This window comes from Gambusia affinis, linkage group LG13 (genome assembly GCF_019740435.1).
Source record: "Gambusia affinis linkage group LG13, SWU_Gaff_1.0, whole genome shotgun sequence".
Taxonomy (NCBI): domain Eukaryota; kingdom Metazoa; phylum Chordata; class Actinopteri; order Cyprinodontiformes; family Poeciliidae; genus Gambusia; species Gambusia affinis.
In genome coordinates this window covers 20,326,346-20,342,762 of record NC_057880.1, presented here as the reverse complement: position 1 = coordinate 20,342,762, position 16,417 = coordinate 20,326,346, and the positions used below count along the sequence as shown (strand labels likewise).

At 37.6% G+C, this 16,417-nt stretch overlaps 2 protein-coding genes across 7 annotated transcripts in view; one reads left to right on the top strand and one right to left on the bottom strand.

The window, feature by feature from the left end:
* Positions 1–220: 220 nt before the first annotated feature.
* On the bottom strand, positions 221–14,021 carry ggps1 (geranylgeranyl diphosphate synthase 1). 3 transcript variants are annotated; one of them, XM_044137304.1, is made up of 4 exons: positions 13,548–14,021; positions 11,135–11,233; positions 8,115–8,185; positions 221–1,618 (listed from the first exon to the last, which is right to left on the bottom strand). In XM_044137304.1, exons 2-4 carry the CDS (start codon positions 11,205–11,207, stop codon positions 815–817), a joined length of 948 nt encoding a protein of 315 aa, XP_043993239.1. In that variant the 5' UTR covers positions 11,208–11,233; positions 13,548–14,021; the 3' UTR covers positions 221–814. The 3 variants fall into 3 exon arrangements, with proteins under 3 accessions (XP_043993239.1, XP_043993238.1, XP_043993240.1); XM_044137303.1 differs by having other exon boundaries at positions 13,576–13,873; XM_044137305.1 differs by lacking the exon at positions 13,548–14,021 and adding an exon at positions 9,249–9,327 and having other exon boundaries at positions 11,135–11,231.
* Positions 14,022–14,254: 233 nt separating this feature from the next.
* Positions 14,255–16,417, top strand: part of arid4b (AT-rich interaction domain 4B) — a 50,721-nt gene continuing 48,558 nt past the window's right edge. The window contains exon 1 of one of the 4 annotated variants that reach the window (XM_044135879.1): positions 14,255–14,486. The gene's annotated coding sequence lies outside the window, so the exon portion shown is untranslated. Of the gene's footprint in view, positions 14,487–15,236; positions 15,370–16,417 lie in introns of those variants that run through there. The other 3 variants (XM_044135881.1, XM_044135882.1, XM_044135880.1) reach the window with 3 other exon arrangements.

Here is a 16,417-nt window from a genome sequence, read left to right as displayed (position 1 = left end):
GTAATTCAGATTTGTTATATATTTTTAAAAAGTTTATTTTTAGTCAACATTTTAGTGCAACAAATTCTCCCGTTTTCATGCAGTTGACTAATTTATATATTAGGTCAAATTAATGGCCCAGTCGTCAAAAGATAGCGCTGTTTTCCCAGAGTTTGAATAAACCAGACTAAAAGAAGACTTCCTGCCAGTCAGAACAGATTTATAAAACAAGACAAATAACTAATTTAAACATTTTTTTATTCAAGAAGTTCAAGCAAGATTCTAGGATACAGCAGTGTCAATATATAAATATGTGAGCATCACATTAGCTGTGAGGATTTGTGCTGTGAGACGACTGCGTGGAAACAGTCACTAATATCATTGTTACAGAGCAATCAGAACAAACAGTCACACGACTATTTTTCTGCAGGGTTGAATCGACTCCCTGCTGATTCAGCCATTATGGGACCTCATATTACATAGATGTGGATCTCTAACATGGATCTCCAGTTAGAGATTTAAATCAAAAACAACATTCACTCAATTAACTGGATTAACTGAAACCGACAAAAAGCACTTAGATCCACTGGAGTGTGCATCAGAAGAAAAGGCTGTCAAGATTTTTTTTTTAATAATCTTGTCAAGTGGTAAAGAAAAAACTGACTGTAGTTCTGCTGCTTAATTTTTATTCCTGAGCATGGCAGCACTTCACATGTAAGTATTAGCCATGGGTACAATTTTAAGCCACACTTGGAGCTCGCCTGTCGTCATAACGGTTAGTTTGGAGCTTTTCAGGAATGTGCATCTTCTAAGTTCAGGAAAGCAGGAGTGTCTGTCAGTAGTTTTGGCTGGAGTGCATCTCTCTGTTGGACTCTGCTGAAGCCTCTGCTTCATTATGCATGCGGCTGAGATGTTTAACCAGGCTCTCCAGCTGAGGGTTCCCTCCTAACTCTGTGATGAGGCGGTAAGCTTCCACCTCCAGATCCCGCAGGGTCTGACGGGTATAGGCGAAAGATCCCACCTTCTCCAAGTAGTCCACGCAGTACTTCTTGATGTCCATGTTCTCCGTGCGCTGCCGCAGAATGTTCTGCACCTGGGTGCTCTCCGGGCGCGACCATATGGCGTGGATTGTGGGAAACGAGAACTTCCCCTCCGTCAGGTCCTCGCAGAAGCTTTTGTTCTCGCTGTACTCGTCGGAGCTCAGGTTGGCGTAGTCGTCCCGAATCTGGAAGAAGAGCCCCAGTGTGTCCAGGAGGGGCTTGAGGTCCTGCTTCCAGTCTGAAAAGAGCTGCATGAGCCCCACGGCCAAACCGAAGAGGCCCCCGGTCTTCTGCAGCACCATGTTGCGATACTCCTCCTCTGTGGGACAGGTGTAGGTGTCCCTCCAGTGGATGTCCAGGCCCTGGCCACGGTGCAGCTCCAGGAGCTGGCGGGTAAACACTCGTACGGCTTCAGGGTGCTCTAGGATCAGAACTTTCTCCAGCCCCAGAAAGTACACATAGTTGGCCGAGTTGATCACCGAGGGAATGCCGTAAATGCTGTGAGCCACCGGGAAGCCTCGACGCAACTTGGAGTTGTCCTCGATGTCGTCTATCAGCAAGCTGGCGTTGTGCAGCATCTCCGTCACCTCAATGATCACCTGAGAAAGACACAAACATCTTTGTTAATTCATCTCGATATGTAAAAATCACCAGAGCAACAATAGAAAAAAAACAAAACAATATTACTCCCAATACGGACCCTAACCAACTTACAACTGTCGATTAATGGTTTATTAGATTAAAATTAGTTCCAACTGATTGATAACATCCACTTAGACCTTTCAGTGTTGTAGTTTAGCCACCATCCAGCAGAGGGCGCAGCCGGTCATCAAGCTGAATTAGTTTATACAGAAACAAAGATGATGGGAGAATAAAGAGAAATGGTCCAAATGTAAGTAAAATGTTTTTTGTGTGTGTTTTATAATAGAAACATCAGTTTCTATGTTACATAAAAGCCCCTATAGTAATAGTGAATCCTAATGCTAAGAAATTTATTATTGTGGAACATATTTTAGCAGCTTTGTAGTCTGTTAGCTTTCTGTGTTTTTAGTGAGGTTTTTTATTATATTTATTTTCCTTTTCTAGTTTATTTCTGCCTCTATGCCTAGTTTCTGATTTGTACGTGAATACTTGCATTACTGTCTGGTGGTTTGTAGAAATCTTTCCAAACTGAGTCCAGTGTAGGATGCAAACTGCCCTTTATCCGTTTTAAAATATAAAAACTCGACTAGTTCATTAACTTTCACCTTAATAGCGTTCATTCAGCCGAGCCAAGCAACGTCAACGTCTCATTTAAAAATGACTGATGCATTATGAAGGTTAGGATGTGATGACTGAAAAGTGGAGGAGATAACAGAGAAAAATGTAACATAATGGGGAAAGAACACGATGGCAATGAGCAAGGTTGATTTTGAGTTAATGCACTTTATGGAGCGAAGTTTTAACATTCCTTCAAGAACAACCACAAGCTAACATTTCTCTATTCTTGGGGAATTAAGTGTCTCATATTTTAATTCTTTCCATCAACCCAACAGATTCCTGCTTGTTATGTTTCATAAAGATGTCTAAGTTTAATAACCCAAGAAACACAATTATCTGCTTCTTCAGTCAGTATTTATTGCAGTGGACAAAATGGTGCTAAAATTAAATCATTTTGCTAAATTCATATATAAAAAAAACTAGCTCTTTATCCAATGAAAAGACAATCAGCTCTCCTGATACAAAAGAAAACTGATTTTGAAAGAAAATAGCTGCTTATCAATTAATAGTCAATGAGTAAGATCAACCAACTGTAGATTAACTCAATTGATAACTTTCATCCCTACCTTCTAACTTTGATAGAAACAGATTGTTTAAAATGTGCAGTACAGCTATGATACAGCAGATGGCGCCATGTCTACATTTTTTGACACTGAATCTCCAATTAGAGCATCAAAAAGCTCAACAACGACCTACTGATGAGAGATTCCCTTTAGATATCTAGCATCTAATGGGATGCTAGATATCTAGCAGCAACTTAATTTGCTGTAAAGAGCCAAAAAAATCAGTGCTAAATATAGACATTTGGTTGCAACTTCCATCTTTTTGAGAGTCTGAACAGCATCTGCTGCAGGTAGACACCTGAGATCTGTAAATAAACCTTTGCCTGTCAATCAGGAAGACATTTTAGTTGTAAACTGTTTTGGACTCTGAGCTTTTTGGGTTATCATCAGGCTGCCTGCTCTGCTGACTGAAAAGACAAGCGGTGTGTCCCTCTGGTGGAAGCTGCTTGGATGGGATCTGGCAGGACAAAAATGAGACTCTGTAGGTTGGGCACATTGCCAAGGCCAAACTGGTCAAACAGTTTATCCAAAAAGAAACAAAAACACGCCTCATGTTGGAAGCGTCCCAACATTTCTCCCTCCAGCATCAGTGAGCATAAAGCTACAATCTGCTGTTAGAGTCAAAGAGCAAAAGAATCATTAAAGTACAGCTGAATCTCCAAGAAATCCCAAAAGCAGAGACCAGATTTTTAAAACGTTTGACTTAAAGCTGAGCTCCAACATCTAACCAACTTACTACTTTATTTTCTTGCCTTAATTTCCATGAAAGATCCAGGCCATGAGCACAGGCTCACAATTTCTTAAAATGACACAAATCTGATTATGCCTATATGATGGCCACAATTTTGATTTATATTCCATTATTTGGAACCAAATCTGAAACTTATTGGGTTATTTTTCAATGTCCCAAAGCAAATATCAGATGAATATTCACAAATTGTGCTGAGGTGTTTGACCAAAATGGACCATTTATTGCAAAAATATCTGTATAAAAAGACAAAACCAAGATTTCTTTTAAGATTCAAATCAATCACGTGATCAATTAAAACAAGCTCAATGTTTTTTTTTATTTGGCTGATTGTTTTTCTCTTATCTCTACCAAAGGTTGGATGAGAAAAATCCCTTTTTAAAAATAACTGTTCAGAGACTTCAGTATTTTTTATTTTATTTTGGATATTTAAAATGTCTCCTAACACTTGCTAGAAATTAAAGCTTATTGATCTTTGAGAGGGTGTACTTGCGTTACTATGCCAAGACCATTCAATTACTTCAAAATGGTCTTAAAACAACATTATCATTTACTGCTATTTTTCATCTAAAATTTGTCATTGTCGCAAGCCTACAGGTTTAATCTTTATCACAGGTGTCTTGTAATTTAGCTCATCTCACAATGTTTTCATTTAATACCATTTTGTTTTTGTCATCCAAGCTCATAATGACCTAGAATATATAATTTAATGTCAACCAGGTACGAATGTAGACGCAGTAAGGCTAATCTAAACTTTCATTTTTGCTGTGAGAGACGCTTATGGAGGATGTTCCTCTACAGCACCTAATAAAAACTTTTTACATCTCTAAAAACAACTCTTTTTTTTTTTTTTTTTGTCCAACTGTATCATCAAGTATTTTGTCCAGAAAATTTCAGGCAAACCAAACAGAGAGGATGTGAAGGAATGGACCTGCATCCAATCTTAAGTCATCAACTCACCACAGCTCCAACAACCGATGACTCAAATACAACTTTTGGAGCATTAAAGTTTGGTTTATTAAGTGCTACAAATAGCAAACGGCTGTGTTGTGAACTTCTGTAGCGACTCTAAGTAGTGAGAAGTTCACTATTTACAAAACTCTCAACAAAAAAAACCTCACCTTAGGTCTCAACCCATAAAATAAAACTTAAAGAAAAGTTAATGAGAAGCTTGTTGGGTTCCTGTTCGTGCTGTGATCTGTTAATTAAACCAATCACAGGGTTGGAGCCGGTACTCCAAAGCAGGCCCAGAATGATCAGTCCAAACTAATAATCATTACATGCAGGATCAAGATGATCAGCATCAAAACAGCGCAAATCAACTCCAGTCAACTGATGCAGTCTTTCTGTAAGGATTGCATGATTAGCTACAAGCAGATTTAGAGAAATATGTTTTTCAAAACCAGAATCTGAAATCAAAACAAACAAAATAGAATGTTTAAAATGAAGATGGAAAGAAGCAATTCAGGAAATGGAACAAGACTAATGTTAATATTTAAAAAAAAGAAGTTTGACAGCTAATGTGTCATTCTTATTAATATCATTTCCTCATCATTATGTAAATGAGATTATTCCACTTTATATTTTCCTTTAACATCAGCACTTTTGTGTTTTCTTTGTGTGAATCAATCTGCTTTATTTTCTTAAACCAAGTCGGTCATGGCAGATGGCCAGGCTCTGGTTCTGCTGGAAGTTTTGTCTTGTTACACTAGAGGTTTTCCTCTCCACTGTCGCCACATTCTCATCTAGGAGAAGTGAAAGCTACAAGTCAATGACTTGATTCATTTTGCAGTTTCCTTAGATAGAAAATGTTTTTTTTTTTTTTTACAAAACCGATTAATAAACTGTACTTGACTCAATTGTTTTATAACTGCGATCAATTGGAGATGATGAATGATGGGACTTTTCGTTTTGAATGGTGTTATATAAATAAACTGCATTGAGTGAAACATCATTATTTTTGATTGTTTAGACAGTAAAACAGTGTCTGAGTTGTATAATGTTTCTTCATCTGCAACAATTGTAGTGTTAAGCAATTGAGCAAACAAAAATAGCTAAAGAGACAAAATTTTTGATTTTGTCTTTTTAGTAGTACATAAGTCATATTGAATAAATCTGAATATTATTGAAAAGTTAAATTAATTCAGCAACTCTGTTTACTATGCAACAACATTCAGATTAATTAACTACAGGCTGATGTGATCAACCCTTTATTTCTATTCATTATAGTAATTTATCACTTGCAGCTCATAAAAACTTAAAATTAGATTATTGTATCAGACTGGATTGTTTTTTTAAGATAACTTTAAACTGACAATTAGAATTCATATTTTAGTTTCCTGAAGGAATGACACTATTTTCTTTAATACATTTTCTCCCCAAATCTGTAAAATACTGAAATCAAATCTCTAAACTGTTTTAACCAACTTTGAATAAACTAAACCTATAGGAGATAAGCCAACACAGACATAACAGAAGCTCTTAGAATATACACGTAAATATTTGTCACTACATCCATTTAACACATTCCAAAGGTGTAATTTTATCATGTGTTGCTACACAGCACAGAACATGTCTTAATGTGCCTCCTGCTTCCTAGTTATTCACTAAAAGAAGCCGCATGAGTCACAGAAAAGCACAAAAAGCTCTCCTACCAAAGCAACAGATGCACTCATGTAGAGATTTCAGAGTGAAAGAGCGCCGTAAATAAACAACTACGCTTTTCAAAGAGACCCAAAGAAAAGCAAACGGCTTCAAAGAGCCCAACGAAACGTGGGGAACATCCACGACCTGTGGCGTACCAGCAGAAAACCCCCCCAAAAAAACATGCTGCCACCCGAAAACCAGCATGCCACTGTCGGTGCTCCCTCTATCTAAAGGCGCCGTTGTTTCCATGGCGGCGACTTCTTGGCAGCAGTGAACTAATGATGACAAGAGGAGAGCTCTCGGCTTGTGTGAAGGGTTCAGCTGGAGTTTACAGAGCTGTTACACAGATTTAAACCTCAGCTACCCGCTGTACCATGACAGCCAACTTCTGCTAAAACTGGAGTTACCACAAAAACACCAGCAGGTGTAAAGATATGACTAAGTCACCAATGAGTAATAAGTTATCCTCAAAACTCTAAAAATGAAACATTTTAGCTTTAGGGAGGAGACACAATCTTAAAATAGAAATATTAGCATGCTGTGTTTCTATATTTAGTGTGGCGAGTGTTTTAATTAATTTGGCCATAGCTAATAAAATATTTTACAAATATTTTTTATTGTGGAGCTCTTTTTTTTTTTTAAATCAATCACATTTATCTATCTCATAATAATGTTTTATTTTGTGACGCTTATTTTGCAAAGCTACTTTATATTTTTCTGAAACTTTTTAACTCTGCTCTTTATTTTTGTCCCTTATATTTAAATGAGGGGCGGGTTTGGTCAAAGTATGGCAAACTTCAGTGACAAAGTCAGAGTAAAACAGAAACCAACTGCAAAATATCAGCAGAGAAAGAAATGTCTTTTGCTGCTCATTATTGCATCTCTTAAGATGCTTAGCTCAATAAATGTAATAATTTCAATAAATTAAAATTAGTTCAATAAATGTAGAAAATTCTGCAACATTAATAAAAAGTCAGGTAAAAATTGCCAGCATTTCGTTTCTATTTTTTTTTTAACCCCACCTTGGGGTCTTTTTGTGGGCTCTAGTGTCCCTTATCTGAAAGTAGGCTGACAGAAAAAGGGGAAGGAGAGAGGGGAAGACAAACATCGGCCGGGTCCGGGAATCAAACCTGCGACCCACAGGTGGACATCAACTTCCTTTTACATATATATATATAAAAAAAAAAAAAAAAGACTTATTGTCTTGTACAAAATCACAACAGCACCAAAACACCTCACCTTGCAGAGTGTAAAATATTAAAAATGTGAATCCAATACACTAAAACTATGTTATATGTTTATTGAAATTAAGTAATCCCATAAAATAGCTGTTTCAGTATTTTATTTCCTTAAGCAGAAAAAAAAATAACATTTCAGATTAAAAAAGTAAAACATCACATATTCAAAAAAGCTTAGTGCTGAAAGAATACATTGAGGAGATTAGAAAGGGCTTAAACAGAGGCTTACTCAACACAGAGGGAGGTTATCACTGAAAGAGAGGAGCTCATTATTGGATCTTTAACCAGATTTCCTCCAGACTAGTTGAACAAGATCAGACAAGTGTCACAAAAACTAATATGTCCTGATCCAGCCCGGTGTGAAGCCAGCAGGCCTCCCTGCTTCCTCTAAGTTGCATCACCAGAGCAACATAAATGTTTGTAGCACAAAAAAGTGTGAAATGAACATCAAATCAAAAGTGTGATAATGAGACAATTTTGGCATTCTAGCCATGAAACCTCACAAGAACCTCTATAAAAAAAAGCCACTGCATGTCATGTAACTATAAATGGAGCAGTGCTATATCAACAATCAACTACATCATCTTCTCACCTTCCGCTGAGACTCGCCTGCAACAACTTGAAATGCGCCATTTCTCACCTGCAGTTTGTCTTCTGGTACATTGAGCCAGTGGTTAAATGCTTGGGCAAGTTTTGTCCTCACTTGTTTTCCTGCAGAGAGAACAAAGAAATATATTGTTTAACTAGTCAGAAGTAAAAACTACATTTTACCTACAGCTTCACTGGTGATGCTTCTTGCAAAAATGTGCAAGTATTCCTCGTGCCTTGCTGAGAATTTTCACAGACTTTTGACTTTATTGAAGGTTTTAGCTGAGCGTGACCGTTCATCAAATCTTCAGTTTGGCTGCTTTCAACTTCACTCAAGACATTTAACAAGCTCATGATTCAGGAGGTTGAACTGCTGCAACAGCTTGCTATCTGTCACCAGTTGTTAAATTTAAATATTAAAAAAATAAAGTCTGTCTTTATTTAGCACAACACCTTTGTCTAAGCTGCCTGTGTACAGAATCAACTAAAACTTAAATTTAATGTGTTACAAGCTGAATTCTGAACAAGTTATATCAAAGCAAACAGTAAATATACCATTTCTACTCCAATATTTCAGGTGAATATTTAGCAAAAACTTTACAGAAGATTGCGTTAAATATAGATGTATTTTAAATTTCTTTAAATTAAGTTAATTCCAGGGCCTAATTACTTAAACTTTATTATATCTTAAACTAAAACTATATTTTCATTTCAAACCCCTCCGCTGCTACATTATTGAATAAATAGACACATGATCTCAACAACAAACATATTTATTGTTTTTAATCCGTTATTTAGGTTACTCAACCATCAGATTGATGCAAAGTGCTGCTCTACTCATTCAGCATTTAAGTGTTTCATATGATCATTCATGTGACTAAGAAAAAAAATCCTTTTTAGAAATGTGAACTGAGGACACTGACATTAGTTGAGGACGTCTGCCCTGCTACAACATGTTTAGCATTCAGATGCCATTTTAGGCTTGAATAACTAAAATTCCATCTAAATCTAAAATCCTTAAAAAGTCAGGACAGGTTTTTTGCATATTACTCCCAACAGAATTGTTGCAACCTAAAATTACAGAAGTTGTAATTTTTTTTTTTTTTTTTTTAAAAAAGGTCTTACAAAAAAGTTTAAATTGCTGCACAAAGCTCTCCCTTTCCTGCTTTTTCTCCTCTGACTTTACCTGAGAAGTAAGTAGAAGTTCCTGCATAATCGTCCTGCTGCCTCAGGTCTAATGTCTCCACCCCGACTCTTTGCTCTTTCTATTGTGACAATAAAGATTTCTTTTAAATATGTGGAGAGCAACATTGAGCACAACTTCTGTTCAGAAACCCAATAAGATTGGATATATATGTGGGACTAGCAAGGGATGTAACATTGGTATTCTTGTTATCAAGCTTAATATGATATACTGGATTGGATTAACTCCTTTAGCTGACATTATCTGCTAGCATCACTCAACTTACATGGTTTGTTTGGAACAAAAAGGCAAAGTTTTTGTCTTTTGGTTCTGGGTGGTTGATGAATCGTGCAGCAGGACATGACCAGAGTCACAGGTGTAACCGGCGTCAGCATGTGTATGTTTGTGGTGCATTTAAAGATAGCTCTGAAAATCATGCTAAGGCGTATTAACTGATTAATGAGCTGCAACGGCCAAAAAAAAGTGTGGAGGACAGAGGGCACAGATACAGAAAGAGTGAGTGAAATGTAGCAGACATACCCCACGTCAGTATACACAACATAAGCAAATCCAACAGCGCATCTCAAAATGAATTACGAAAAAATATAAGGTAAATGTTACTGTGTAGCGTCACACATGCTTTTATCTTGCAGATTAGGCTTTCAGGAGACATTGCTAAACATTGCTAAATTAAAAAGAGACTAAAGTAATTGGTCAAAATTCAGCTACGTTACAGGGATTGGTCAGAAATGAAGGAAATACGGAAATCATTAATATGATTGGTTGGATTTGCAAAGAATTTTCAAGTTTGCAACAAAATTTCCAATTTGCATTAATTATTGAAATCACAACTTCCTGGAGGGACTGAAAAAAACTGAATGGACCTTCAGAAACTCCTGGGATAAAAACAGCAGCAGATATTCTTTGAAAGCCACAGACAATCCAACAATTTACCCAAATAACCATGTTACGCTGTCAGCCTTGTCATTTAAATGAACAAACAAGGTTAAAAACATGTATTTGTGCAACATCTTGCTTCAGAATCAAAACTCGCCATGCCAGTTGCATCAGCAGTAATAAATGTTTTTCTGAGTTAACAATAAGGCATTTTATCATGGCATATTCTAGAGAAGGGAGTCAAACTCATTTTCATTTTGGGCCAAATCAAGATCATAAATGCTGTTAAAGGCCCGGGTGTTCCAGAATGTATTGATAAAACCTGTTAAACTGTTAAAAATATTAATAATTCTTAAAATTAAATAATATTGAGTATCTTTTCAGTCCTTCCAGAATTGTAATTGTTTTTGTGATTTTTTTGCAATAAAAATCAAAGTGTTTGTGGTACTAATGTGGAAATATTTGCGAAATTTGCCCTTATTTATGACGGTAAATGCAACTTTTCATTACTCGCTGTACAGATCATGAACTATAATCTGATATCACTTAAGGCTGCGGCAGCTGTTTAGTACCAGCCAATTTTTTTTTTGAATTTTAGAGAAAAATTCACAATAAACTCCCAATTATATATTAGCACAAAAAATACAGAGATTTGTTGATTGCTTGAATTTCCACAATAATTCACAAGAAACTGGAGGGACTGACTGATATAATCTGGCAGTAAACGGATAAAAACTGCATTGATTTGATTGATAACATAATATTTAACCAAACTTAATGTTTAGTATAGAATCTAGAGGGCCACGTAAAAAACAAAAGCGAGCTAGATTTGCCCTACAGGCCTTGATTTTGACACATATTCTAGAAAAACGAAATACACAAACTGGCTTGAAAGCAAATGAGCTGCACAGGATTCTTCAGCAAACTACAGTGTATTTGGTCATTTTATTATTTTCTTTTCTTCACATTTCCCAAAAAACAAAAGGACTCACCTGGCAGCTGCAGCAAGTACTTGTACGGTTCTAGCAAAATTCGGTCCGAGGTGGGTTGAGAGGAACCATCCATCGCTTCCTGATAACTCTCCCTTTAAACTGGAAGACAACAAACACAAAGAAATGAAAATAAAACAACCTGAAGTAGATGGCTGTGTGTTTTTTTTAAAGCACTGCAGGCTAATATGATTCATCTGTGTATATTTATCACAGTCGGAATAAACATAACCCAGATAAACAGACAGTTTGGGAGCAAGTTGTTTTACCATAAAACATTGACAATGTGGTTTAAATTAGCAATGCTCTTCAGTGTTTGTTCCATATTTTAGGTAATTAAATGCAGTTGATGAAGTAATATTTTTCAATTTTTTTATTTAAGTATTGTTCAAGCAACTAACTTTGGTGGAACATGCTTTTGGGTGTTTTTTTTTTATCTCAAAAATATTGTATAAAGTCTTTGCAGGAATATCACAGAAAATGGTAAAAGAAAAAAGCTTTCCATGTTCTTGATTTGTAACAGGAAAATGAGGCATTGAGAGCCACTCATCGAGGTGAGAGCTCACTGATTCAGGTACAAGTGACTTTTTAATGTGATACAGAAAATCAGACGAAGCAGATTCAAGCCTCATTATCCTCAAAGTGTGCCAGTTAGAAGAGACACTGCAGAAATTATAGTGAAATTATTATACTTTCTTTCCACTCTTGTCATTTTCCACCATTACACAAGGGGTCAGATCACAAATACACATGATTTGACCTTTGTGTTTATCTTCAGTGATCTTTGGTTTTTCAGCACAAAACTCAGCAAGTTTAGGTGTATGGCATATTTCAGCAACAAAGCTTTAAAGTGCTTTATACGATAAAAACATAAAACAAGGAAACATTTAAATATGGTAGCATAATGAAGGAAATTGATGAAAAGTTGGAATACAGATTAAATCAATTATGTTCTAGTTATTAAAGGCAAATCTAAACAGGTGGGTTTTCAGCCATGATTTAAAGGATATCAGAGTTTCTGCATTTTTGAGCCAGTGGAGGGACTTCATACTGGGATAACATGCTGTATTTTCTTTTCAAAGATGTGTTATAGAAATATGTATATTTTGTGTGGTGATGTCTATTGAAATATGATAAGATCACCTCCTACTCACAATGCATTACCAAACATTTTTCCATATTGGCAGAGGTTGAAAGAACATTGAACATAAAGGCAGCACTTGAGGGAAACAAAGCTGTAAAAACTAGTTATTAAAGTTTGAAAAGTTTTCAGTAAACAAAACAAGTTACCACGAATGGTGAAATGGCACCGTGCTAATTCATGCATAAATTACAATGTCATGAGGGAAAATGGAAAATGCCATTTTTATCTTCAGCTAATACCACTTATACAACTATTTTAGGGTCTGCGATTGTTAAAAGATAAAATTTCACCATGATTTGGCTATAAGTGAGATATCTTAAAACACCACCATGCAGTTCTTTCGAGTATTTAGCAGCATTAAACATGAATATTAGCCATTTTCCATGAAAGCATGACAGTGTACCAGAAACTATATATACAAATAATTATCATAGACTGTACTGGGCCAGTTATTTGCTCAATTTAAGGCCAAGATCTAAAAAACAAAGCTTTTTGTTCCATCTGATGATAGAACTTTATCAAATAGAACAGTTTTATCTCTTCATGTCATTGGTAATGTGACTGTCAGGACTATTTACAGACGGAAAGTTTCTGTTTGTATCGCTTGAAACCTACAACTGGATGTCAGGACATGTAAAACCTAGCAAACTGGAAATATAGGTCAAAGTGCAAGTAACTAACGGTATTCTGTTCCATAATGAACTGCAAAAGCTATAATTTGTCTTGTAAAAGATGTAAAGAGATATTCTGTAATATTTTGTAGTTGGGTTTTAGTTACACAGATAGTCAAGTCCTATAATCCTGAAGATTTTGCTGTATTTGTAGGTTTCCTTTGATAAAAAAAAAATAAACAGCCCTCTGCTTTTGGATTTTTTGTGGGAGGGGGCTGTTCTATTTAATAACATTTTATAGTTCGGTTTTTAATTAATTTTAAGAGCAGGAAAAGGTGAAGGAGTTTTGATCATTTATTTAAAAATTTTATTCAGCAGACCAGTTTTTCCACAAAAACAGATGATAAATTAGCCACAAAAACCTTTAAATGCATCAGTTTGTGGTCATTTGTGGGAGATTAAAGGATATCTTTAACCCCACAATATGCCAAATGTCAAAAATTACATTTCACTTCGCAAGGAATTTAGTAGACAATTCGTTAAGAACAAGGTTTTATATTCTTGTTGCAAGTTTTGTTGACATATTATATCCAATAAGAAATTTAAAACAGTTTTACCGACTTTATATATATATTTATTAACAGTTCCCAACCCCACCCACCTTAGCTGCCGTGTGTCGGTCTGCTCACCAGGCGTCCCCGAATTCCGGTTAGCCAGTCTGCTAATTGCTTAGCGGAAGCGGGCTAACATAAACTCGTCCAAATGACCCAGTTGAGCATTCCTTTCTTTCCTTTCCCAGAATTAAACCTCGCACTTCCACGCTGGGGCATATAAGGCACACGATATGACTTTTAGTACAAGACTTTTAAACCATTATAGCTCCGGTTGCTCGTGTCTACTTCGAAAGATGCTATGCTAAGCAGCACTGCTTATGCTACGCACCGTTCCGAAAACAGTCAAGCCTTAAAAGAGCCAGCTTTGATGAACTCAATATATAACCTTCGGCCACGTTAAAGCGCACGCGCAGAACCTATTGAGAAATAAATGTCATTTGATAGGTGTTGGATTTATTTCTTGATGTTACCCGGTTAACACTTTTTACTGTTTGCAAATGGGTAAGAACAGTCGTATCACTATCGGTACGTCCTACTTCATATATCAAGCAAACCTATTCGTTGGCAGTGGGAGTTGTAGTCTTTCAGAATTTTTTTTCCTTGTATTGTGACAACCACCCAGTAGGATTACATCAAACTCTTGACTGTGCATATTTTTCTCCCGAATTAACCAATCCTGTGTCACGAAGGCGTATGGTTTTATGGTGTCCTCCAATGGGCAGCCGTGTTTTTGAAGAGAGGCGGGATTATTCTCGACGTCAATCATTCTCAGAAGGCGGAGGATCACAGAAAGAGCTAGGTTACAGCAGCTACTCAACAAGGCAAACAGCAGCTCGGATCGAAAACCACTTTTACCAGTCCGCATCCAACATCCATTGGGATTCAACGGACGTTAAAGCCTGTCATTCTTTCCATTTAAATGTCCCTATGGATTACTAATACACTATCGTCGAAGAGCAGACGCGTTCCTCAGCTTGACAGCAAAGGTAAGTGTTGCTTTTGTTCGTCAAAGCGGTCGCTATTTTGAACATTTTACTGGCATGCTTCCCTGCTGATACTAAGCCAACCGTGACTGTAGCTAACTTGTTAACTAATGGTGTGTTGTACTTTAGTAGGGGGCGGCTTGAGAGGGGAAATGAATGAGAGAACGGACAACTTGATGACAAAGTTATGTTGTGGTGAGCACAAATTAGGCTGATGAGCGCAGTGAAAGGTTATGCTCCTTCGAGGTTGAATAGTTTCCAGTGTTTCTGGACGTGGCTAACCGTAGCGTTGTGTTGCTGCTGAGCGGAGGAATCCTAGGAGAGTCTTCAGTCGAGCAGCGCCTGTCACGGACGTTGGGAAGTGATATTACTCGAAACAATCGGGGGACTCGTTGAAGGTGTTTTTTTTGTGCGTGTGTGTGTGTGTGCGTGTATTTGACATGGCTGCGGGACGCGAGTCGTCGATCAGCGATCCAACGGCGTAGTTTAACAGGTAAACTGCACTGTCAGGAGGTTCTTTTGTGCCATCGGTGTCGCTAGCTTCTCACGACCGACTTGTCCTGGTGTAGGCTGGAACAGATGGGCTACCTCGTTGTATCGAGGAACCCCGATCTGATGCGATCCCGTTTCGGAAGGGGAGAAGTCCCAGTGTTGTGTGCGTGATAAACAATATGTGGGGGTAAAGGGGAATCAATCAGTAATCGAGTTTAAACGGACATGTTTCTGGACTAGCTGCGCTGTCGGCGGCGGTCAGTCATTCTCTCGTTGAACTGTCTGGGGCGGATGATCTCGTATCCTCAGCGATCATTCCCGAGCCACAGAAATGCGGGGCTGCTGCCGACCTGGGCTCTTGTCTCAACAATAAAACGTCGGAAGGAGCGAAGATGTGAGTCTTCTCTTTTTGTCTTTGTTTTTTTTTTTTTTTTTTCCTCGGGTTTGACCTTGCTGCAAACCGCTCCGTCGACTTGTTTCTTTGTCAGCTCAATCAAAAAACAGTCAGCGAAATGTCGGAGCTGTCGATAAAGAAAACATTTTCAGAGCGAGTAAAGTGAGTTTTCAAATGCCTCTCACTTTGTTTAACTCAACGCTGTCGCTGTGTTACGGTTTAACGACGTGACATGTTTATATAAAGGTTTTGTGACTGTGTTTCACGGAGTTATTATCGCTCAATTTTTTTTTTTTTTGCTGTCGTGTGTACTCTGCAGAAAGCAAGCAGCGAGACAGAGAGAGGGAGAGAGAGCGAAAATGAGCAGTTAAAAAAGACAAACGAGATTTGTGTTGGAGGGGGAAATTATGTTTAAGCATTTGCTAGCTGAAAATTGCGTGTACGGTCCCAGCAATTTTCAGCGCTGGTGTTCCTCCTTTCTGTCCGACTGTCAGCTACAGAAATGGCGTCATCCCTCTGCTGTACTGTTGGTAGAGTCAGTGCGGTGCAGACGGTGGAGGCAGAGCACCGTGAGGCTCTCAGCGAGTATTAAACGACCACATTATCCGTGTTATCTGTGCCGAGCGACGAAAGGGAGGGAAGACTTCCATGTTACACAGCGAGTAGTTACTTTGTGTTCTTCGGAGCAAGAGAGCCGAGTCTGACTGACTTGACTGGCAACAGAACACCAGGCATTACATAAACGGCTTTATGCACTCTGCGAATGAGAGAGTGATCAGCCTGCCACGGCTTTACTTTCTGAATGTGACTCGAATGCCCAAGCACACACACACACACTCACACACCCATCCCTGGTCCTCCCGCAACAGATCAGTGGCTAAATCAGGATGTTTAATAATAATAGAGGTAAAAAAATAAAATAAAACAGCAAATGAGGCGATTTTTATTATATTTTTTCGTGTACCACTGTTAGTAAAAGAAGTGATGTCATCATAACATAACCGTGTCTTGTGCTAGACTGAAGTTGGCCACCCTCTGTAATACATAA